This window comes from Silurus meridionalis, chromosome 22 (genome assembly GCF_014805685.1).
Source record: "Silurus meridionalis isolate SWU-2019-XX chromosome 22, ASM1480568v1, whole genome shotgun sequence".
NCBI classification, from domain to species: domain Eukaryota; kingdom Metazoa; phylum Chordata; class Actinopteri; order Siluriformes; family Siluridae; genus Silurus; species Silurus meridionalis.
Genome location: NC_060905.1, coordinates 13,637,121 through 13,660,511, shown reverse-complemented (window position 1 = coordinate 13,660,511; position 23,391 = coordinate 13,637,121). Strand labels below are relative to the sequence as shown.

General features: G+C 37.6%; 3 protein-coding genes across 4 annotated transcripts in view; 1 reads left to right on the top strand and 2 right to left on the bottom strand.

Annotated features, from left to right (window-relative positions):
• The first annotated feature begins 202 nt into the window (after window positions 1-202).
• On the top strand, window positions 203-3,297 carry zgc:91910 (Zinc finger protein 706-like). Its single transcript, XM_046834301.1, has 4 exons — window positions 203-315; window positions 2,186-2,329; window positions 2,452-2,569; window positions 2,738-3,297. The coding sequence occupies exons 2-3, from the start codon at window positions 2,195-2,197 to the stop codon at window positions 2,545-2,547; spliced, it is 231 nt and encodes a 76-aa protein (XP_046690257.1). The 5' UTR covers window positions 203-315; window positions 2,186-2,194; the 3' UTR covers window positions 2,548-2,569; window positions 2,738-3,297.
• A 2,878-nt stretch (window positions 3,298-6,175) lies between these two features.
• bmp8a (bone morphogenetic protein 8a) lies at window positions 6,176-16,567 on the bottom strand. Of its 2 annotated transcripts, none has more exons than XM_046834432.1 (7): window positions 15,940-16,567; window positions 14,326-14,518; window positions 12,607-12,755; window positions 12,277-12,468; window positions 10,776-10,855; window positions 9,698-9,808; window positions 6,176-7,780 (listed from the first exon to the last, which is right to left on the bottom strand). In XM_046834432.1, exons 1-7 carry the CDS (start codon window positions 16,442-16,444, stop codon window positions 7,631-7,633), a joined length of 1,380 nt encoding a protein of 459 aa, XP_046690388.1. In that variant the 5' UTR covers window positions 16,445-16,567; the 3' UTR covers window positions 6,176-7,630. The 2 variants fall into 2 exon arrangements, with proteins under 2 accessions (XP_046690388.1, XP_046690389.1); XM_046834433.1 differs by lacking the exon at window positions 6,176-7,780 and adding an exon at window positions 8,909-9,415.
• A 2,162-nt stretch (window positions 16,568-18,729) lies between these two features.
• The window catches only part of macf1a (microtubule actin crosslinking factor 1a), a 183,691-nt gene continuing 179,029 nt past the window's right edge, over window positions 18,730-23,391 (bottom strand). Inside the window, 3 exon segments of the mRNA XM_046834431.1 lie at window positions 18,730-20,623; window positions 22,589-22,694; window positions 23,109-23,222. Of these exon segments, the coding sequence (XP_046690387.1) occupies window positions 20,385-20,623; window positions 22,589-22,694; window positions 23,109-23,222 (459 nt within the window). The 3' untranslated portion in view covers window positions 18,730-20,384.

Below are 23,391 nucleotides of genomic sequence, written 5' to 3'. Positions count from 1 at the left end.
TGTGTTTTTGTGAACAAAAGAAAAAACTAAACTAAGTAACAAATATAATAATAATAATAATAATAATAATAATAACAATAATAGTAATACTACTACTACTACTAATAATAAAAATAATAATAATAATATGTGATTGATTATTTGTTTTAACGTTGAAACTTTCAAACGTCATCTATAGATAATCGTGTTCAGTCGATAAAAGGTGAAAAGTCCGCGACTTTTATTGTGTTATTTTCCTAGACCGGAATTTGAATGTGTGTCATCCGCTTTCCTCCTCGTCGTCCCTCCGGCAGGCTCGCCTTCTGAATCGCAGAGGTATTGTTTATAAAACAATATTAAACTGAAATTAATATTTGATCCCACAGCTCGGATTTATGACATGATTGTACTAAAGTGTTCGTGATGTGGTTTGCGGTGTGTTTATGGAGAGACACGTGATTACAGAGGGCTGGGAGAAGTGCAGCAGGCGGGATGGTAATGTCGGGCGCGGAGGGAAGATGGCTCACCAGCTGGCTGAGTGGCTCAGCACACTAACCTCCTCCTTCTCCTCACCGTCAGCTAGTTCAGTCTCATTACACACACACACACGCGCGTCTCAGCTTTTAGGAGGGTGTTAAAGTGAATATAGATGTGAAATTATAACGTGATTAATGTGGTTTTCCTCACATATGGTTTAGTGAACAGGAGCTGGGCAGAGCCCCGACTTCACCAATTAAATCCAATTTTTCAGTTAAAAGCTATGTACATTTTATATTCTGGATATTTATGGGTCTTTGTTTTATACCTAAACTTTCCACCAACACATCAAGTTAGTATTATTTCAGCATTATATAACAAACATTACGATTTTGAGTTTGGGATTAAACATTTAGTTCATGTTTGAATAATTAAGAAGCTCTCTTATAGTGTGTGTTTTTATATATAATATATATATATATATATATATATAATATACATACACACACACACACACACACACACACACACACACACACACACACACACACACACACACACACACACACACACATTCCCCCTTTTATTTGATTAAATTAAAACATTTCACATTCATGAATATTAATCAATATGGTGATTATTATTAAAGATAAGAGAAGTGAGATCTCATAAATGGAGTTTGAGACCAGAATGAGAGTGTGGAATAATTTCCCCATAAAGTTGAAGGTGTATTCTGGCCGCTTGATGAGACGGTGTGATGACACTGACAGAGCTGATGGTGTGTTGCGTATCGGTTGTTTATGACGCTGTCTCACGCTGATATGATGTGAAAATTGACACTGGATCAGTTGGTTTAAATTCATCTTTTGTTCCTTCCTTTATTAATAATGTATCCCAGTTGTTCTCCACCAAAGACTGGTTAAATGTTAATAAACTGGTTAAGTGTTCAAATCAGACTCTATACAGCCCTCATTTTACCAGCATGTTAGAAAACATTCGTTCACTTTAAGATTTTTAGCTACAGCTTTATTGTCTGTTTTATATTATGTTTATTTATATAGATTTATATTTGTACTCCTGGTTAGATGCTAACTGTATTTTATTGGTCTTGTATTTATATTCAAGGATCACAAAGTTGAATCCAATCTAACAACACTTATAAAATCTTGAAAAAATATATAGTTTTTAAATCTTTAGAGCACTATAGCATTCATAATTTACTTATTTTTTTGTATGGGTTTATTGGTTTTGTTTTATTTGTCTTCTCTTTATTTATTTTTTTTTTTTAAACATCACACCAGGATTTTGTGTTGCAATTGTGCATCTATGTGATCAAATCAAATTTTATTTTCACATACATACAGGGTACGACATGCAGTGAAACGCTTTTTATGATGGAATAAAGTGGGGTGAAAAAAAATAAAACAAAGAAAAGGAAGGCAGATAAAGTATAAAAACTATATAAAAATAAGTATGTATATATATATATATATATATATATATATATATATATATATATATATATATATATATATATATATATATATATATATATATATATATACAAAAAATGCTTGTTATGCAGTGTTACTCATTATCCTAAATCTCATAAAGTTTGGTTGATGGATTGGGTTTTATGATGAAGAATGGTGGTTTATTTACCACACTTGCACCTGGCTAGTTTTTGTGTGCTGTTTAGTCCTAATTTTTCTAAATGTGATGTTTACAGGCAAAGGCAATGGCTCGAGGGCAGCAGAAGATTCAGTCGCAGCAGAAAAACGCCAAAAAGGCAGCAGAGAAGAAAAAGTCGCAGGGAGCCGATCAGAAAACGGCTGCCAAAGCAGCACTCGTCCACACATGTCCTGTCTGCAGGGTGAGTTTATACAGTTATACTGATAGCTCTCGCACATTAAACACAGGGCTGTTGAAATGTGATGTGTAAATGTGCTTTTTTTTTCTTAATTTTCTTTGGTTTGTTTCCCCCTCTCTTTATAGACACAGATGCCTGACCCCAAGACTTTCAAGCAGCATTTTGAGAGTAAACATCCTAAGTCTCCTATGCCCCCTGAGCTGGCCGATGTTCAGGCATAAAAGACTCTGGGAGCCATCTGGGGTAAAGCAACCAATTTTTGTGGGTGTGGGTGTGGGTGTGGGTGTGGGTGTGTGTGGTGTGTGTGGTGTGGGTGTGTGTGTGTGTGTATACATGAAGTTCAACTGCAAGTGTATCTCATGTTCTGTGTGTTTTGTTATTGCTTCTCATTATATATGGTGTCATTTCCAGACCCTGGGGAGAAATGATTCGATTCAGCTTGGCCAACTGATTCAACTCCTAGAAACAGACTCTGGATTCGATGTGACAGGAGACTTAATGATGGACTAAAGCACACCAGCACCCTTTGATTTTATATTTTTATATGTATTTCTCTTTATTTGGGCATACCATCAGATTTGGTGTGCTCTAACAGCCTCATTATCAACCTTCTGTCAAAACCTGTAGTGTTTATCCACCACTGGTTAATGTCCGTCTCTCTCTCCTGTTGTGCATTTTCACTTTAAAATTCATACGAATGCAGATGCGTACATGTTCTTTGGTGCATACGATTCAATAATGCTCTGTAAAAAATTAGCCATATTAGGAATTGGCGTCACCGTGTAAAATATTAGCCGAGATTGTGATTGGCTTTTATGAATTCATGTGGGAGGGAAGAAAAATCCACGAATCGAAACAATTGCTCTTGTAAAGTACTCTGGGTGTTGAATAGAGCCTCTGAAATTGCTTAACGTGTACTTCATTCTCAATTTTTTGCTAAGGTTTTCAATAAATGTGTAAGCATATAGTCACTCTGTGTCTTTGTGATCACCTCAGAGTGAAATTAATTAGAGCTGGAAGCAGTTTTGACTTCACAACAAGTTGCTAGATGGAAACGGATCAAATTTCACACCCATTCCCTAAACATCTGAGTCAGATGGATAAATGCTGGTCTTTGTGCTTTATATCATAATTCTTCACCAGGCTTGATCTGCTCGTGCAAATGTTTGAGGGGGGGGGGGAATAAAAATAAAAGAAATGTTTGTCCTTCACATTTCAGGTTCTTTAACATGACATTATTTCCTGTCATGGTGGCCTTGGAATAATGTCCCAAAACTGTCTTCAATAATAACCTTTTATACGTGGAAAGCACCATCTGATGATGGTGATTATTCAGTAAAAAAACACTGATTTAACACTAATGGAAACCCTGGTATCGGTATTATTTCTGGATTCTCTGTACCATGACCAGCTTTGTTTTTCTGGAAAAAAGGCTGGTGAGGGGATTATTCATAGCTGTTGGAGATCACAGGAACTGATCCATGGATGTTTCACAACAAACATGAGCAGTGTTCTTGCAAACATGGAAACATGAGAGGTTATGCCACAGCTTTCCTCAAGTGAGTTCACAGCTACAGCTCACTGTTTTAGTTTGTATGCAGAAAATAAACCGTATGTCTATTAAATAGTACATTCTTCCTAAATGTAGAGCCCTTAGTTGTGTTTCAGCTCTCCTTGTGAGATTAAAGTGTTATCCAGTAAACTGAACAACTCTTCTAAATAGTTACTAAAAGTGGACTGAGCTCTGTAAATAAGAGAACAAACAGACAAACAAAAGAAACAGAAATTATATCCTGAACATGTCAAGTCATTTTCGCTAGTCCCAGTGCTTAAAGAATAAAAAATAACAGGTTCCATACTGATAATTAGTCCTAAGAGGTTATGCATTATACAGTTTAAGCACAATTTTAAAAACAAGGCCCATTTTGTCAAAACACTCCACACAATTCACATATCCACACACAAATAGCAAAACACCTCAGTTCTTTTTCAAAATGAAACACTTCATTTAAAACTTTACTATAATTTAACAAAACCCATTTTTTACACTGTATGGGACACTAAAGGTTCATACAATTCTGTTTGATTCATTTACACACTGCTGTTCAGAATCTTTCACACTTGTAAAAGTTAAAAGTTCTCAATGATATAGTCGGAGTTTGATTTTTTTCAGGGATACTGTTAGAGTTATGTACATGAATATATTGAACAAACAGTCAACACAAGACCAGTACTGCATCTTGATAAAAATATTTATTTCTATCCACAATGTAAAACCATTCAGTTGCATTTTGCACACAAAATCAGAACATTCTTAATATCATACAGTTCATGGAAAAAAAAAAAATACAAATAAAAATAATAAATAAAAAAATATAATTTGTGGAGACAAAAGCATGATAATAATAATAAAAAAATAAATAAAAAATAATAAAAAACCCAAGCCTTATCTCTTCGCCCAGCCCATTTCATCGACATCACTGGTGATGTTCTCACTCGCAAAACAGCGAGAGAAGAATCTTCTTGAAGGTGAGTCCAACTCTGCATCAATTAGAACACAGACCTTCTCCATGGCTGGAATGAGGGGTATCTTGACATAGAGCTGGAGATCGTAAACCTTCCAACACCGTGCCAAAAACTCTTTAATGGGCTTGAGGAAGGCGAAACCAGTTTTGGACCAGAGCAGATTGGTGCAACATACCGTGTCCCCATACCTTGTGGGCCGTGTTGTAAGACCTAACTTGGCATGGTAGTGGAGGACCTTATTCAGTGTGATTGCAGCACACATTGTGATGTTGCCTCCACGTTGGCCCAAGACATTCAAAATAGCTCTCTAGCAATGATGTTTCTGATGATGTGGGCAATGGTGCATCTGATAAATTTGGTCCCCGTCTTCTTTGTCCACATCCTCCATCAAATCTACCTCTTTGTCTCACACCATCACCTGTTACCTTTTGATAGTGCTTACACATGATTGTTGAGTTTACAGTTATGCACCTATGTGTCTACACATCTGACGATCAACTGGCTTATAGGGGTTGGTATTTTAGAAAGCAGTGCCTTGAAATGTCAAAGATGTGACTTTGTGTTAGATTTCTGTGTTTAATGTAGAGGAGTGTGATTAGTGTTTCGCAAAACAATGTCTGTAATGTTTTGCAAAAAGTGTAAGGCTGAAATGGTGCTTTTTGTTGTGCATATCTTTGCTGAGGTTTCGATCCTTGAGTGTAAGGTTTCACTAACTGTGTGATCTTTTTAATTTTAGTGTGTAAGTAATCGTAAAAAATTTTTCTCTATTCTTTTTTCTTAATTTTCTCTAAATAACAAATATTGTTTTCTCTTGATCAACGTCAAAATCTTCCTATGACAATTGTATTATGAGAAAATCTCGGGCCTTGTGAATCTTTCTGGCGTACACTGAAAAAACATAACATTATGACCACCTGCCTAATATTGTGTTGTTCCCCTTTTGCTGCACAAACAGTCCTGACCCTTTGAGCATTAACAGCATTAACTTCAGATACCACCAACTGGCAATAGTGGTTCTCGCTTGAATGACGCCCTGAGTGAACCGCGCCATGACCCAATGTCCCCATTGATGAGTTTCAGTTTGAAAAGCTCCTCTCTGCTTCAGCTACATCACTGGATGAGTAAAACATATTTTCAGAGCAGTTCAGAGCAGTAATAGATTTCGGAGAGTTTCCTTTCATGTAGAAATTTCGCTAAATGCATTTATTGCACAATTAAATTCATATGTCATTATGCACAATTTATCAAACTCTCAGAAACAAAAAAACATAAAACTCTTTGTCTGATCACAGCCATAAGATACATACAGCATCTATATCCTTATAATGTCTTTTAAAGGAGCTTTTTAAGCTGCACTGGAGATTCTCCTTACTGAGTCTCAGTCCAGAACATTTTCAGTACAATCACAGAAAATTACATTTAATTCGTTTCTGTCCATCACTGTCCCTGATCAAAGTAAATGCGATCATCCATGATGCTGTGATGCTGCTGCCTCTAAAACATGATTATTTGCCGAATACACCGAAAAATGAAGTCGTGATCACGAGGAAACAATGTTGATGTCAGGATCGCGCGAAATTTAAATCGTGATAACAAGAAAACAACTTTTGTTATGTGGAGAGCATGGGATAATTAAGAGGAAACAAAGAGAAAAATAGTATATTATGCATGGCATCTATTTATCCAAGTCCGGTTATTATGCTTACTGTGGCATAACTGACACATTGGATGCTTTTCTGAACACAAATGAACCCAAGTTCCTGTAGACTGAGAATTTATGTATTTACTCCCCAGTGGCAGTGCAATTTAGTCGAGACACTAACACTAGCATAATCTGCATCTGGAAAACCAGCCTTACATTATTAAACCATTTCCTGGAACAGCATGGGAAAAAAACACAATTACAATGTGTGCTCAGCAATGGGGTACATCCTAGTAAAGTGACACGATCAATCGCAAGTAGCAGAATTTAAGAAATATACTTTATTGTCCATTTAATGCAATGCAATCTGAAAACCAATCGCAGTATAAAACACAGAACGCTTTGCACGGACTGACAAAGATTTTGAGAAAGAAAGAGATTCAAATTATTATTTTTTTTCCTTTTGTACTTCTATTGTAGGCTATTGACAGTCACAGAATCAATCGATAAGTCAAGAGACAGCAAATGTTGTGAACATTACATTACGAATCTTAAATTGTTAAATTTTGTTTATCTGTCCCGTCAAAGAATGCAATAAAATACAACCTCAGGCTGTGAGTTTTGTGTTTTAGTTTAGTGTACAGAAATTGAAGATACTAGAAAACAATAAGAAAATAAGAACACACGTCTTTAGCTGTCCATGTTAGTTAAATTATATTAATAATATAAAAGTATTTCATTCCACCTACAAAACACACTATAAACACACACACGCTGGCCGTCTCACTCACATGAAGTGCTAGCAAGACATTCTGCACAATTAAACTTATTCCAGTCAGCTGAATGTGTTCTGATAATCGGTAATGATTGCTCGGTTACTGGGTGTTAGGATTAAACCATAATCATTATAACGTTACACTACAGTGGAAATCTTGACATTTTTTTCTCATTTATTACAAATTGCAATGACTGGATGTTATGAAAATAGCTTATTTTTTACACCAGGAGAAATATATGTATATATATATATATATATATATATATATATATATATATATATATATATATATATATATATATAGTGCAGTAGGGGACAGTGGTAGACCGGCACCACTTAATAAGACAGAGACACATGTTTATAGGCAGCCGCACGTCTTAACCACCATGTTTCGATGTTTCTTAAGTATTACGTTGTTGTTGTCGTCGTAGAATAGCACAGAGATGGGGCTGAGTTTGGTCGGTGCACAGCAGGCCTTAGGTACCTCGTCAGGTTTTATAAGGTGAACCTGCAAATGAAAGGGAGTCACTTTATCTGTAATTTAGATACTTATAGTAGTTCTGTTTAATTTTCTATTTATTGTGACCATTTATTCTACTGTCAGGATAAACAAAAGAAAGCAATCAGGTTTTTGTATTATTATTATTATTCCTGGGCACGGTTTAACAAGAAACAATAGTACCACTGGATAATTAGATAACTAGATACTAAACCATTTCAAGAAGTAAAATGCCACTGAAGACTTTTTGCATCCAATTCAGTTTTGTGATCATCTATTGGTGACTTTATGAGTCCGAAGGCTCAAGAGCAGAAATCTAAATCCACCAGGAGGTGGTGATATGATATTCTGCACACATGGTGCTTTAACACTGGGGGACTGTAGCTTCTGTCTGAGTGTGGAGCTGTAAAGAAAATGGGAAGCTCAGCAAGGCCTACAGTTTGTTTAAATTTATATTATTCAAATTGCGAAAAATTTGACACATGAAGTACATTTTTGAACAGTTGACAAATACAGAGCTTCCATTAGCATATTCAGATTTATTTATTTTTGATTGTGCATATTAAGACACATTATTACATCTGCATTTGAATGAATGAATTTTTCTCTGCTAAGGATGTTGTTTTGTGTTGTACAGTATTGTGTGCAGTACAGGTTAGGCGTTAGGTATTAGGTTTACAAGATGAGTTAGACCAGGTACACCCCCACCCCCTGGAAGTTCTGCTTTAAGGATGATTTAAAGTGTCAACATTTCTATGTTGCAATATAAATAGAAATAATAATTTGGCTGTTTGGATATTTAACATAAAATAAGATTTATTTTATTACTTTAATTACTGATAATAAATCTAATCAATACAGCAATCTATTTTAGTTAGTTATCTGATATTAGACTGGTTTTGGACTTTGGGTTGGAAAGTCGTGAGTTTAAACCTAACCAAGGAACGTGAGTAAGGTGCTTTCCCCTTTACTGCTTAGTTGTACATAAAACAAAAAAAAAGTAATTGTTGCTTTGGATAAGGGCATCTGCCCAATGCCATAAATATAAATTGAAATGATACTAGCTAGGAGGAGTGTTGTTATGGGTGTGCTATGTTGCTGGGGTTTTTTGGTTTTTTTACAGCTGCATCAAAAAAAAAAAGATGTAAGCACCAAATGCAGAATCCTAATGCTGTATCATATTTAATCAGTTACAACTAATCTGGAATGCTCATTTATTTTCTTTTAAATACATGAATCTGTCATATCCCATGGAACTGCTGATTAAGTAGTGGCATAGATGAAAGAGTTTAGGAAAAACATGAGCTTAGACTATTGTGTGACTCAGGTAAAAGAGGAATGCCACCTCTGCTTACTAAGGAGCTGGGTTATTATACTCTGACATATTATTATCAGACTTAGGATCTTCTGATTATAGGGTGAATGCTTAAACTGTTGCACCACTTTGGAGCAGATCTTTCGACAAAGTCCATCATCACATCAAATTTCCTATGTGTCTATGCTTGCAGGGAGAGGTACTGTATGTGATCACCTGTGTTAGTCACATAATCCTTACTACAATAGCATTCTCTTATTAGGCTGGAAAAGCAGTTCATCCAGTTTCTTCCTGTTATAGTGCTTATCCTCCTGTTACAGCGCTTTTAACTGTAATTGTTTCAAAGGGAAAATCATATACAACTAACCTCCCAAACGTGTAGAAAATGACATCATACAAAAATACCAAAAAAAAAAAAAAATACAGAAAAGAATGCAATTTCTGACATTACTGCCTATTATTAGTGCAGTTTTTATATGTGCATCTTAGTCTTGATTTATAAATAGAATGTATATGTAAGAGGAAAATGTAGCTCAGAAAGTAAATATGACTGTGGTGATGGTGACTTTGTGGTCATATAGTGGATAAGGCTTGATGTTAAATGCACTAACCACAAGCTGGATCAAGGCGTGATTAGTAGCGTTCATACAGGAACCAAGTGGATAGTCACATTCCCCATCACAATAATACGCTGAATAACCTGGAGGAGCCAAAACCCAATCCTGATGGGAAAAAACAACAACAAAAACCATGAGTTTAGAAGAAGCCACTTTTATATGATAACCTGCTTTACCTGCTTTTTTCATACAATTATCCAATCAACCATTCACAAATCCACAGTGCAACAAATATGCAGATACAGGTTAAGAGTTCCAGTTAATGTTCATATCAAACATATCAAGAAAAAATGTGACTCCGACCCTGACATGGGTTTTGGTGGCAGATGGGCTGGTTTGAGTATTTTAGAAACTAAACATTTGAAGATTGAAAAACTCAAACAACTTCTTGCCAATTTAGTTTCCAAAGTGTCTTGTTTATTTGACTCTGTGCAAACTGTAGTTTCAGATTCCTGATCTTGACTGAAAGGAGTGGAACACAATGTGGTCTTTCTCTATTATAGCCAATTTAACTCAAGGTTCGATGTGTTATGCTTCATAACATACTTTTCTGCTCAATACATTTGTAAAAAGTGGCCATTTGAGTTACAATAGCCTGTATGTTAATTAAATATTTACATTTACATTTACATTTGCAGCATTTAGCAGACGCCCTTATCCAGAGCGACGACCAAAAGTGCTTTAAATCTCTAGTAATAAATAAATCTACACTGGTACGCAAGATTACAAACTTAATATAAATATAACTCGAATTCTACAAACTTGGAAAGTGCTAATTTAGGTATATAAATACTAATAAGTCTATTCACATCTGACCCCTCAAATCAGTGGGGAATTTCAGGCTGCAAAATGGCTGTTCCCTGAATGTTTTTTTGTTTTTCACACCATTCTGTGTAAACTGTTGCATGTGAAAAGTCCACAAAAAGTTTACAAAATACTCAAGCCTGCCTATCTTGCATCAAAACCGATACCATGTGCCGCTACCACAGCTGTAATGATATGATGACAGTAATTTTTGCAAATATTTTTTTTTATAGCATAGCATTAATTTAGAAGATGTGAAAATATTTACCTTCCAACCTAAATCACTGAAGCTGACATATAACTCGTGCTTCTTACAGGCCTGTCTCCCATTACTCACAGGAGTATGGTCTGAAAAGAAATCGATAAAGACACAATTTGTCAACAAATTGTAACGCCTATGACATCAAGGTTCAGCTGCTGAATTATGTTGCTGTGTATAAGTGTTAGTTTTGACATCAGATAATAATGTATGATGTGATTTTGAATACAGAATGCACACCACCAAAATAATAATTATCAAGTCTGTAGAATTCAACATGTGAGTGAAAATTAAGCCACAACTCATTAATCATCTCCTTAATATAAATAGTACTTCATCATACTTGTACTGATTACTGGCTTCACTGATTATTGGAAAATTAATTGCTATTAAGCATAGACTGATCTAACACTACATTTTAATGTACTGTTATGTCTTTCATTTGCAGCTGTAAAATATTTATGAAAAATGCATAATTCATGTACTGTTATGTAGTACAATGTAGAAAGGTTGTTATCTAACTTTGAGATAAAGAGATGAAAACAACAGCACGGTTTCTTGGCATAGGCAAACTAGGTGGTCGCCTAGGGTGTAACCAGCTGGTGGGGCGCAAGTGAACACCCCCTGCTCCTGCCTTCGTCATTGCTCAATTAATTTATTTAGCTGTTTTTTTTGTTGTTGTTGTTTTTTGCTGAGGTTTAATATACAGTCCATGTTTACATACTTTAATTTAGGCAGTTTTGCAATGATTAATAAATGAGTTTTTTTTATGGAAGGTTGCGAATAATTTGTATGGTGGAATAACAGAGCCATGGGGGAGTTGGGCAATAGGAATCTCACCTAGATTCCCAAAAAGGCTAGAAACAGCCCTGGAAGCATTATGTAAGAAATAAACGCTATTTTTATAGTTTGCACATGACCATTTAGGTTTATTACTAGGCTAATTTATGCAAACGGAGAAATAGGAGCACTAACGATTCTGTTAACTTAAGGTCAAAGTAGGTTCTAATTTATTTCTATAGTGCTTTTCACAATGGACATTGTCTCAAAGCAGCTTTAAAGAACTTAAGAATTAAAGGAATTATGTGTGTTTATCCCAGATAAACAAGCCTGGGGCGACGGTGGCAACGAAAAACTCCCCTAGATGGTATGAGGAAATAATACAAACTATGATGTAAGAGGATAGGTGAAGTAAAGCAGAGCAGACAGCGTTGTTTGGTGTGAAATTGTTTTGAAAAAATGGAGGTGGAATTTATTCATCAGGCCCTTTATAGATATAGAATATAGTATATTGTACTTATTATAATTACTTGACTGGATGTCAAATACATATTGTAATATAAGATACATAAAGTTAATCAAAATAAATTGTGTCCATACTATGTAAATATATATATTGTAAAAATACTTTTTACAAGTCAAACAGAATTAAGTTGAGTCTTACTTCATCTGTTAATTAATATGTTTAAAGCCTACACAATACACCGAAAACATATTCAGTTGTCCTTACCAAATAAACCTGGCCTGTTCGGGTGAGGGAGATCATTTTTGTTTTTTCTCCTGCGCTGTGTGTTGTGTCTGAGAGCGCGAGGTGGACGGCAGGGGGCCTGGCTGGCTCTGAAGAAAGTCACCATGAAAGGCTGTTTGGACCGTGGCCCTCTGCGACCAACCAAACCCACCCAGCCAGCAGATAATGAGCGGTCTGAGATAGGAAAAGAGCACAGTGAAGATATAAACAGATATCGGCATCCTAAACTACCATTTAACATGAATTTAACACGAAGCTTATGTTATTGTGTATTATTTAATTTTTGTTTTTCAGTAACTAATAAGCCCTCACCATCCTCCGTTTCCACGTACAGTCGAATGCCCATGTTGCTTCGTGGATGCAGAAGCCAGTGGTTGCTTGCAGAGGTTACATCGAAGGCTAGCCAGCCCTCCAGGCCGGCTGGAACTGATTGCATGTCCAACAAGACTAGCTCAGGCTCCCTAATATTACACCAGCAAAATCATGTTTAATAAAGTGCATCAGATATTTACTGCTTCTTAAAAGTAAACAATAACTTTTTTTTTTTTTTTTTTTCTTTCCACAAAAGAATCTAGAATCTGAAGGATTTTTTGGTTTGTCTCCTTTAAGGAGCTGTTTAAAGTTCTATGTAGAACCCAGAGCAATAGTGCTTTTCCTGTTTGTCAATGTTTCAACATTTTCAGTGTACTATAACATTTTCATTTCTATTATTTAACTAATAATTATAAAAGTTATGCAATAAAATGACAACAAGGAAAATATTTCTGTTTGTATAAGCTTCTATGTATTACCATTAAGTGAGATTTTTATATATTTATTTATTAATTTATATAATTTTTCCTGGTGGAAACCTTCAAGATTCTGTGGAGAACAGGGAAGTTTACTATTATAAAGGTTAATAGTACAATCATTTAGAAAGTAAAAACCATAAAGGATATTGAAGATATATTTTTTAGAGTAGTATATTCAGATTTATAATATGTCCTTGAGAACATTCCGGAAAATGCCGGACTTCTTTCAGTCACAGTTTGAGAACCTTTCTAAAGGCTCTGTTTAAAGACCTAAAACAAAAGATTATATAAAGGAATATATAAGAGTTAGTATATAAGAGTTAGTATCATCTGTACACATCTATAACAAACAAGTGACTGTGAATTAAAACTAGAAATTCTGAGGTACATCTTCTTTTTGTGTGATCCTCAACTAAAAACTCTGAGGTATAAAGCTGCAACACAAAAACTCTGAGGTAAAATTTCTGAATATGAGCTATAACTAGGAACTCTGAGGTAATATTTGTTTGTGTGAGCTACAACTAAAAACTCTGAGGTGTAATTTAAGTGTAATACAAAACTAGAAACTCTGAGGTGTAATTTATGTGTAATACAAAACTAGAAACTCTAAGGTGTAATTTAAGTGTAATACAAAACTAGAAACTCTGAGGTAAAATTTGTGAATGTGAGCTACAAGTAGAAACACCAAGGTAATATTTGTGTATGTGATCTACAAGTAGAAACAATGAGGTAAAATTTGTGTGACACACTAAAAATGCTTAGGTCAAATTTGTGGATGGGAACTTCTACTACAAACTCTGAGTTATAATTTGTAAATGTATAAGTAAAAGAATATTTGAGTATAAGCAACAACTATTAGCTACAGGTAATTGTTGAGTTAATATTGTTTTTTGTGATCTACAAATGGAAACTCTGATGTATAATTTTACATTTGATACACAAGTATAAACTATAAATTCTATGTGGTAAACAGCAACTCTTGCTCAAGATCAAACTGCAAACCCTGGCGCTGTAATGGTGGCAATCGTGCTCAATGCACAATTATAATATGTAAGAAAAAAATTTCACCATCTAAACAATATAAATAATTTTTATTTATTAAAATTGTAGAATATTCCATGGCTATATATAAAATTCTTAAGAATGTGTGTGTGTGTGTGTGTGTGTGTGTGTGTGTGTGTGTGTGTGTGTGTGTGTTTAATAAATCACATGCACTGGGGAAAAAAGATTAGATTGTGACCTGTATCTTTTTTCCCTCTGGATCTCATAGACAGAGATATGGAGTGTACGGTTTGCTCTCTGTCCCACAGTCAGCGTTTTATAGATGCGGAACTCTGCTGCAGTGACTGTCTCTCCTTGAGGAAGCGGTGTCAGATCAAAACGAAACTCCTTCCAGTAGGGCCGAGGCTGGAGTAGATCTTTCTCGTGTTCCACTGAAGAACAGAAAGAGAGCAAGAGTAACTGTGTGCTTGTTAAGAGCAAGGTCCTGGCTTCCAGCCAAATATAGAAGATACTGGTGCAGAAAAAAGACTGAGAATCAGAGTGATGCGGGAGAATTCATCTTCTAAGGGAGAGAGGGAGAATGAGATTACTATCTAGAGAAGAAGAAAAGGTAAGCTGTATAGACTATATACAAAATATACTGTAGAAAGAAAGAGGTGATTCTGCTAACATGCTAACAGCAGAGGTGTGGGAAGATTAAGAATCCTTCTCGAAAGAGTGTATGGGATGATGAGAGCATAAAGAGAGAAAAAGATGAACATTTGTCCTTGTAGAGGTCTGTGGAGCAGACTAACACCCATGGCCATGGCTGCGCTATAGGGTAATTAGAGGCTCTGTGGGGCCGGCTGCTACTCAACACACAACCACTAATTACAGCCCTGTAGTGTATTTTTAGAGGAGTGCCTAACATTATTTTCATTTTCCTCTCCCTGCTTCTCTTTCTGCTTAGCAATGTAGCCTGTAATTCTGCACAGCTGTGCGCGTTCAGCATCATCATATGCCTCCTGGCCTTTTCTCAAATTGCATACAAGGTCCCAATCACTAATTCTGCTTTATGCGTTCACACTTATCAGAATTCTTTTCAGTCCTTACAAATAAATCCAAAAAAGCAGCACACTTATTGCTGAACACATGCTGAGCGCAATGATGATTAGAACGAGAGAACACGGATATCCTCTCATGAAGAAGACACGGGACATAGATAAAGGGAGGAGGTCGCTGAGAACTCATGGCTAATTGCAATTTTAAGACAGATAAGCATCGTCTCGCCGACGAGACAGGAAGAGATAACAGAAAGATAATGTGGTTCTCTAGGCCATATAAAACCTCTTGTACCACTGTCTACTCTACCACATGCATTGCATTTAATTGGTCTTTTAACGGACAGTGATGTGTTTTTACACTAATGATGGAATGATGAAATATGAGACCAATCAAAAAGGACAAGGTGTTCACAAGTAATCCTCAATCCTCAACCAAGTTACCTAAGCCCTACATTCAAACCCGATGTTCCTTTAGTCAAGTTCGTTTTCAGTCCTTAATGGGGAAAGTGTGGATACTGCTGTAAGATATTGCAGGTACAAATCATGAAAAACAAATCTGAGTCCAACGTAAAGTCTAAAACTCCAGTTTTCCATTCTATTCTAGGTACAGAGTAGTATATTGGTAATAACAGTACAGTATAGTACACTCTCAGCAAGGGCTCCAGTTGATTTAGTAAAAATGTGCATTGCAGCAGAACTGAAGCTAATAAATCAACAGCTTTATGCAGACTTGGTAACTAGCACTTATCTATGGCCAGGTCTTGTCAGTAATTTTTGATGCAAACAACAGCATTTGATCTGTCACTCACCCAGGTTGACGAAGCTCATGACGGTGTCTGCCTCACTGACCACAGTGCCAAGTGGTGGTGTGTGTGTGCTCAGGGTGGGCAATGCAGCATGACTGACAGTTTCAGGAATAAAGCCCACACCTAGGCTCTCCTCCTCTTCAGCAGACACAGCATGGTACAGGTCCAGCATGAAGAGTGGAGCAGACGAGGGTGGACGCAGAGGCGGGTGTGGACGAGGCCGTCCTGGGAGTCCCAGGATGGACAAAATCTCCTTTTGCATCTCCTTCTTCTCACGGCCACTTAGCCTGCGAAAGCTCGAATGCATCATCCCCTCCATTTGCCCACAAACGCAAGCAAACATGCATAGTGGGAGAATGATGGTCACTATCCAGACCCACTGTCCACCTGTGATTTTGTTCCCACAGTTGACTTTCCTCTTACTTCCATGCTGCAGGGACACATATCGGACCAGGAGCTCCCATCTTCCTGCAACTTCATTGCTCTGGATAGTAGCCTGGCCATCCATTGGTTTACCTCTTGAAGGTAATTGAAAATACTTGAAAATGTACTTTCTATTAGACAGCTTCAGTCCACATGAGGTTCAAATGACTTAACCAGACAAGCTGTCCTTGAATTCATACAACTGTGTAACAGTCTCCCTGTCAGTCCTTCAGGGGGAACTCTTTACTTCCCTTTTGACGTATCTTTTCTAGCCTCTTGTCTGTGTGTCCTGTTATCTCCAGAATAAACCTGTGTTTCTCTCCGTCTCATGTAATATCTTCTGTTTACTTATGGAGCGTAACAGTGAAACACACCACAGCAGGAGTAATAAGTTCTGGCAGTGCAGAAGGAAACCAAACAATTTCTTAAGACGTTCCAGTACTTTGAAGTGTGACTTTAGAAGAGCCAGAATAAAGCTAAGTAACGAGCAGGTGCTGAGTAAAGACTAGGACAAAATGGGAAGTTAATGTCTAAGGAAAAAGTAAATAAATAAAGCAACTCTAATGACGCACCAGAAAAGTCTTCAAAGAGTCCAGTGAAACACAACCACTGGCCTTTCTCCGGACGAGTTACAGCTTGATCCAATAAGATCCAATGAAAAAATAGAAATCTGATAAAAAAAGAAAATCAGAAATTTGTAGATGGACAGATTCTCACCAGCTTTTCTTTGCCTTTGGGTCGTAATCCAAGGTACAAACTGTCCATGTTTCCTGAAGTGTCCTTCTGAGGAAGAGAAATTCACCTTTGCATTGTTTTTAAACCAATTCCCTTTCACTGTAACTATACACGAGTTACACCAGCAGGTACTGACACTTTAAACAGAAGAACAGCAATACGAGCCTCTGGCCTTTTACACTGACTATGTAATCTGAATTTGAAACTTCCTTCTCTTCGCAAGATGTAGTGAGGGAGTGTCTGAAATGCCCATATCCTCCTCCCTCTCTCTACACTACTGAATGAACTTCCAGCTGATTTAAGGGACATGAAAATCATTGGCTTAATTTAACAAATTATATAAATATGTTTGCTGGAAAGCCCAATGTGTCTGGAGCATTCATTATGTTACCATGTTCTTGATGTTCTTGTTTTTTTTCATTTATTGCTTTTCTTTGTTCTTTGCTTTTTTTTGTTTTAGTTTTTTTTTAAATCTTACATTTACATAATAAATGTTGATTAAAGACATATTCACACACACGCATTCACTTTCTTCTGGTCAGGGTGATAGTGATCTGGATCCTGTCCTACTAATATTGGGTGGGAAGCATCCTGGAGCCTCTTCGCACACACATTGATGGGCAGAACGTCTCAGGTAGTCCACCTACTGCCGTGCTTGTGAACGTGGGAGGAAACCCTCACATACACAGGAAGAAAATGCACTGACAATCATTCAAGCTCAGGATCGAAACCTGTCAGGTTTTAACACTACGGGCCATGCTACTGAGCCATGTGCACTTTCCCTAAACAGAGAATGTAGGTGCTTAATGAAGTTTTTATTTTAAAACATTGCATAAAACTATTAGTCAAATTGAAGACCACTCCCTCACTCAGCCAATCCCATACACCGGCCCTGTGGGATGTGGTGCAAGAAAGGAAAGAAGGACGACGTTCTGAAGATGTGACTGAGGTGAAGTGGTGCGACATGACACAGGAGCTGCTCTGGCTGCTGAGGAAACGGTTTGGAGGGAAAGGATGTGAGTGGGTTTAAATATTTGTATATAACCCCAGACACAGCTGCAGTGTGTGTGTGTGTGTGTGTGTGTGTGTGTGTGTGTGTGTGTGTGTGTGTGTGTGTACAGAATGAAGCACTACCCCTCCCTAACCCCATCCGCTCCATTCAACCACCGACCCTATACACAGTCCAATATAAACACAGAGACACACATGCCAAGGGCTTACACACACATCAAAAAAACAAAGGTTCTTTATGTTCTGTAATGTGCAGCTCCTTTCAAACTGTTTAGTAATTGCGTGAGTACGATCGACGTAAACCCATCCTGTTTAAACATTTAATTGGCTGTCTTTATCTCTATGGAAAAGTAATTACTCCCGGCTTATAATTATCATGAAATTTCCTGTGGTATGCAGCAGTCCGTGCGTGCATGCGCGCGCACACTCACACACACACACACACACACACACACACACACACTCAAACACCTCACTATCTTTGTGTGAACCTGAATCTATCCCTTACTTTAATTCCAGTAACAAAAACAAAAGAATCTAAAAGCTGCAGTTCATATCTACAAGCATTTTATCTTCTGCATAGCAAATAAATATTCCGATGAAATCAAAGCTTTTGTGACGTCATCCAACTTAACACACATTTTTAATAAACAAGAACAAATGTGCTTTACTGCAAGCATAATTTTAATACAAAAGGGAACAAAAAAAGGAATTAATAATCTTAACATTTCACTTGTACACAATCGCACCCTGCTCTTTTATCTCTCCATCATACTGAGACTGAGAGAGTTGCACAGACTCAAGTCATGAATCCGTTTCATAGCCCTTCCCCCCTCCCTCCCGTCCCTTACACACAATAAATAAATAAAAATTACCTTCCGATTTCACTTTCATTAGATATTCATATGCTTCAGCTTGTCCGAGACAAGACTATGTAAAGCAGCCGTTTCATGGGGTATGTGGTCAAATCCCCGTGATCCGACTTGCTATAACGCGCTTCCAACAACAAAGTGGGAAGCAAATTCTTTATTATTTTTATTTTTTACATGATCTGGAAGCTGTAATCACTGACAAAAAGGCCACCTTTGAAATCAGTCAACTTCGTGGTCCATTATATCAGTAATGACCAGTAATGAGAAATCATTCAAACAAAGGCAGAAACACAAACAACACAAAATCAAAGTTATCAAATGAAATGTAATACTAGCGTTTCCCATGATGCGATATTATACTGTAAATAAATACACCTTTTTTTTATTACACTAGAAAAGAAACAAGCAAAACGAAACACATCAGGATTATAAATTAACCATGAAACATTCACAAGTTCTTGAAAGACTTTTCTCAAAGTAAAGCAACTAAAAAATATCTGTAACATGATATGTGTAACTAATCATGGTTAAAACACACAGGTGAGAGAGTAAAGCCTGTTCGTATTAGCGTCAGGCTTGCAAGAAAAGAAAATGTCAGTGCATGTGTGAATTTCTGCTGTACTTCAGTACTCTCCGGATTTAGGACTTTCTACGGACGTCAAATGCCGTTAGTGGACGCTTGACGCATGACCAAGATCGTGACTCACTAGCGAGGATGGGCTGATGAATTGCTCACCGCTTCCTTGAATAGTTGTTCAGTTCGTCCACCATGAAAGAAATTTGCACACAAACCACTCACCACATGGTCTAGGTGCAGAATACTTAGTGAGGTTCTCGAGTCATTTTAAAATGAAATCCTGCTAAACAACATGGAGCTTTACATTCAGTGGAGAAAAGGTCAGAAAATTCACCACTGTTTGTTTTCTTTTTTTTCCCCCACAGAAATCCTAAAGAAATGTTATGCCTATGAGAGTCAGTATTAGAATTGTGGCTGTACCATCCCCCCCAGTCTCAGCGCTAAAGAGTGGCTCGCCATTGCATATTGATGTGGCTGAGATAAAATCTCAGATCGAGTGGGTCGTGCCACTCGACGTGTCCATGTGCGTACGTGTTAGTTGCTTTCCAGTTCAGTCACGTTTTCAAGAAACAAAGTCATTTACATTATAACACAAATAAGGCAGCACTGTTATGTTTGTTGTAAGGGGCAGCTCTGGGGTCAACACTGTCCAGGTGTTGTCAGTACAGCTGGAGCCTTTGGAGATGTTCTGGTTGTTGATTCTCATTAAGCCCACATGCCTGTGCTGGTGCTCAGGTAGGTTGACTGGCATGCACTATGGAAGTAAATGGTGCCACGTTAAGGACAGTGCACCTTTCCCCCAGTCTCCACCTGTTTCTGGTGAAAACCTGCTACTTCTTCGTCGTCTGTGTTTTGGGACTCGGGCTTTTCTTGGAGATGGTAGGGATTTTGGAGGGTTTGGCGCCCGGGCGGCGCGGCGTGTCTGAAGTGTCAGAGCAGGCGGAGCGCGTCTCCATAAGCTCAGAAGCATCGGAGGCGTCGCTGCCCCTGCGGCTGCTGGCTCTGCTTCCGGCACGGCTGCCTGCACGGCTAGCGGGTCCGCTGGCTGTAGATGGAGTGCGCTTGTTGTCTGAGGAGAAAGAGACAGCCAACGTCAGCACTGTAAAATCGGCCAGTTTAAAGAACCTTCCGGAAAAAAAAATTACGATTACCGTAATTTCCGGACCCACTGATTTTGAACATAAATAAGCCACACCTGTCTATAAGCCACACTAAAACTAATGAACTTTACACAGGCTTTAACGAAAGACAGTTTCTGTTACATGGTGTAACGGGTGAAATATGTTGTGGCTCCTTTAAGAGCAGAGCGTCATTTTGGGAATAGCCTGCCGCCGCATTTTTTCGGTATTACTGCATGTGTGCAAGACCGAGGAATATGTCCCTATTATTTTCTGATGCTCATTTCTAAGTTTCTTTGACTAAACCGTAACGCTGTTGCCAAGAAAAATAAAAAAGCACGAGATTTGGAAACCTGTTTGTGCTTATATGATTTCTGTTGCAACTGGAGTTAGCGAGCTCTCCCTTCACCCAGACTCAACGCGTTACAACGGCTTGTATCTAAACAGTAGCCTACCAAGAAAGTCATTGTTCACTGTCTTCCTCCTTCCTTTTACAACTATTTCTCTCGGGAGTTTATCTTTTGGCATCGTCGTGCGTTTAAAAATCACCATTGATGAAGCTTTTCTCCCGATGCCGTGCAGCTCAGAACACAGGTGAGGTGCGTTTTTTCATGCCCGGTTGTTTTCAGCGTGACGAATAATTATTTTTTTGGCTTGAAGTTTGTGAAACCGGGAAAAATCCATATATTAGCCGCTTCACTGTTTAAGCCGCGGGGTTCAAAACGTGGGAAAAAAGTAGCGGCTTATAGTCCGAAAAATACGGTAAGTAAAAGTAAAGTAAGTAAAAACAATAGACAGGAAGATGTTAACGGTGGGGAGGTGGTGGTTTAAGTCATTCTCCTTTAAGAGAAACTAACCATTGCTGTACAGGGCTGACTGACTGCCAGTGTGTAAACCCAAGATAACACCTTAATAAGGCAGTGATCAGATGCTGCAATTTTGTTTTTGCTGCAGTTCTGATGTAGTCAAATTAAATGGATTCAAGATATGCATGCACAGGCTACTGTAATCAGACAAAGTGCATCAGTTACACAGTACAATTTAGACCTGTACTACAGAATGAATGTTTTTTCCTGCACACTGTAGCATTTAAGTTTAAATTTTGATATAATTTCAGTACAAACCTACCTGAACTTTTTTTTATGATTAACTCTTTAAAAAAAAAAAAAAAAAAAAAAAAAAGTTGTAATGAGTGATCCCCCTGAATAATAAGGTATTTTGTTTTACTGAACAGCTTTGTTCACTAAACCGAACTTTCTCTTCCCATACCGAGGCATCCCCGACATCGCGCCAGCTCCAGTCGTGTCCCACCTCATGAAGATCACCTTTAAAGAAGTAGATGCCAACCCGGAAAAATCTAGAGACGTACCAGCGCCATTTGGATCCCACTTCATGTAGAATTTGGACATTGAACTTTGAATGTTTAAAGTCTCTGGCATGGAGGAGTTAGTGTTGGATCTATGAATTTCTCAGACAATGAGCTATTTTATGAAATGCTCAGTAGCTCCTGGTTTCACAACTGACTGTATAAGACTGTAGAAAGAACATTACACAGTCACACACACACTCCGATGCTCATGGTGGTTCTCACTCTCCGAATGTTTTGTATTGTTTTAAGACTTTTAATGACACTCTTGATATCACCCAAATGAGGATGGGTTCCCCTTTTGAGTCTGGTTCCTCTCACGGTTTCTTCCTCATAACATCTAAGGGAGTTTTTCCTTGCCACAGTTGCTCCAGGCTGCTCATCAGGGATAAATACACATTGTTCACTTAAAATCTAAAGTTTCATAAAGCTGCTTTGAGACAACGTCTGTTGTGAAAAGCGCTATAGAAATAAACTTTCTGTAATTTCCTTAAACAATCTGTATAGAGCAAATGTTAAAAAACCCTTAAAGCTGTAAGTGGTTCCTCACCAGAGCGTGCAGGTTTAGCAGCAGTTGCAGTTCCACCATTTTCACCTGTCAGAGATCCACGGCTGGAATGAAAAGGTGGCCTTTTAAGCTTGGTTGCGGAGCCTCCCTGCAATAAGAGAAATACAGAAATTAAACTGACGTCATGCAGCGTTCATTATGTTTCATCCATCATGGTTTAATGTTCATGAACACACTATACAAGGATTAATCTTTGGATAAAGACATGCGATATAATGGTCAATAGTAATTACTTAATAATTAATTAATTAATAATTTTCATACAATACTCATGCAAATGATAGAATAATCAAATGACATTTTCTAATTATTTTAAAATCATACAAATTATTTTTAAACCAACCGAAGATTGAATTTGATTGAATCTGCTGTTTTGGCATTAAAAAAAAAATTAAATAATTGATTTGCTGTTGGTTATTGGTGTGTGTTCTGACACCTTTTCTCTTAAAGCTTTTTTTTGTTAGTGTGTTAGGGCTTTCGGGGAGGGGAGGCAGTGTGTTACCTCATGCCCAGGGGTGTGGCTGTGCTCTGGGCAGGACTGGCACTTGGTTGAAGTTGGAGTTTTACTGTGTGCCAGCCAGGGCTTGGCATAGCCCCGCGATTGACATTGGGTGGACTGGGAAATGAGCAGGCAGGGAGAAGGAGGATAAGGAGGTGAATGAGAGGGAAGAAAGTGAGGAAAAAATATTGGGAAAGAAAAAAAGTGGGAAAAGGGAGTGGAGAGATTGCGAGGACCACAGCACAGAGTAGTGCAGTGTATGGAAAAGGTGGTGATGAATACAAAC

Bases quoted from the DNA above. Each gene is read 5' to 3' on its own strand.
- bmp8a (XM_046834432.1), bottom strand. From the start codon at position 16,444: ATGGATGGCCAGGCTACTATCCAGAGCAATGAAGTTGCAGGAAGATGG. The intron at 14,519-15,939 runs GTGAGTGACAGA...TCTGTTCTTCAG, and splicing joins CATGAGCTTCGTCAACCTGG to TGGAACACGAGAAAGATCTA. The intron at 12,469-12,606 runs GTGAGGGCTTAT...TTCCTATCTCAG, and splicing joins GTACGTGGAAACGGAGGATG to ACCGCTCATTATCTGCTGGC.
- zgc:91910 (XM_046834301.1), top strand. From the start codon at position 2,195: ATGGCTCGAGGGCAGCAGAAGATTCAGTCGCAGCAGAAAAACGCCAAA. The intron at 2,330-2,451 runs GTGAGTTTATAC...CTCTCTTTATAG, and splicing joins ACACATGTCCTGTCTGCAGG to ACACAGATGCCTGACCCCAA.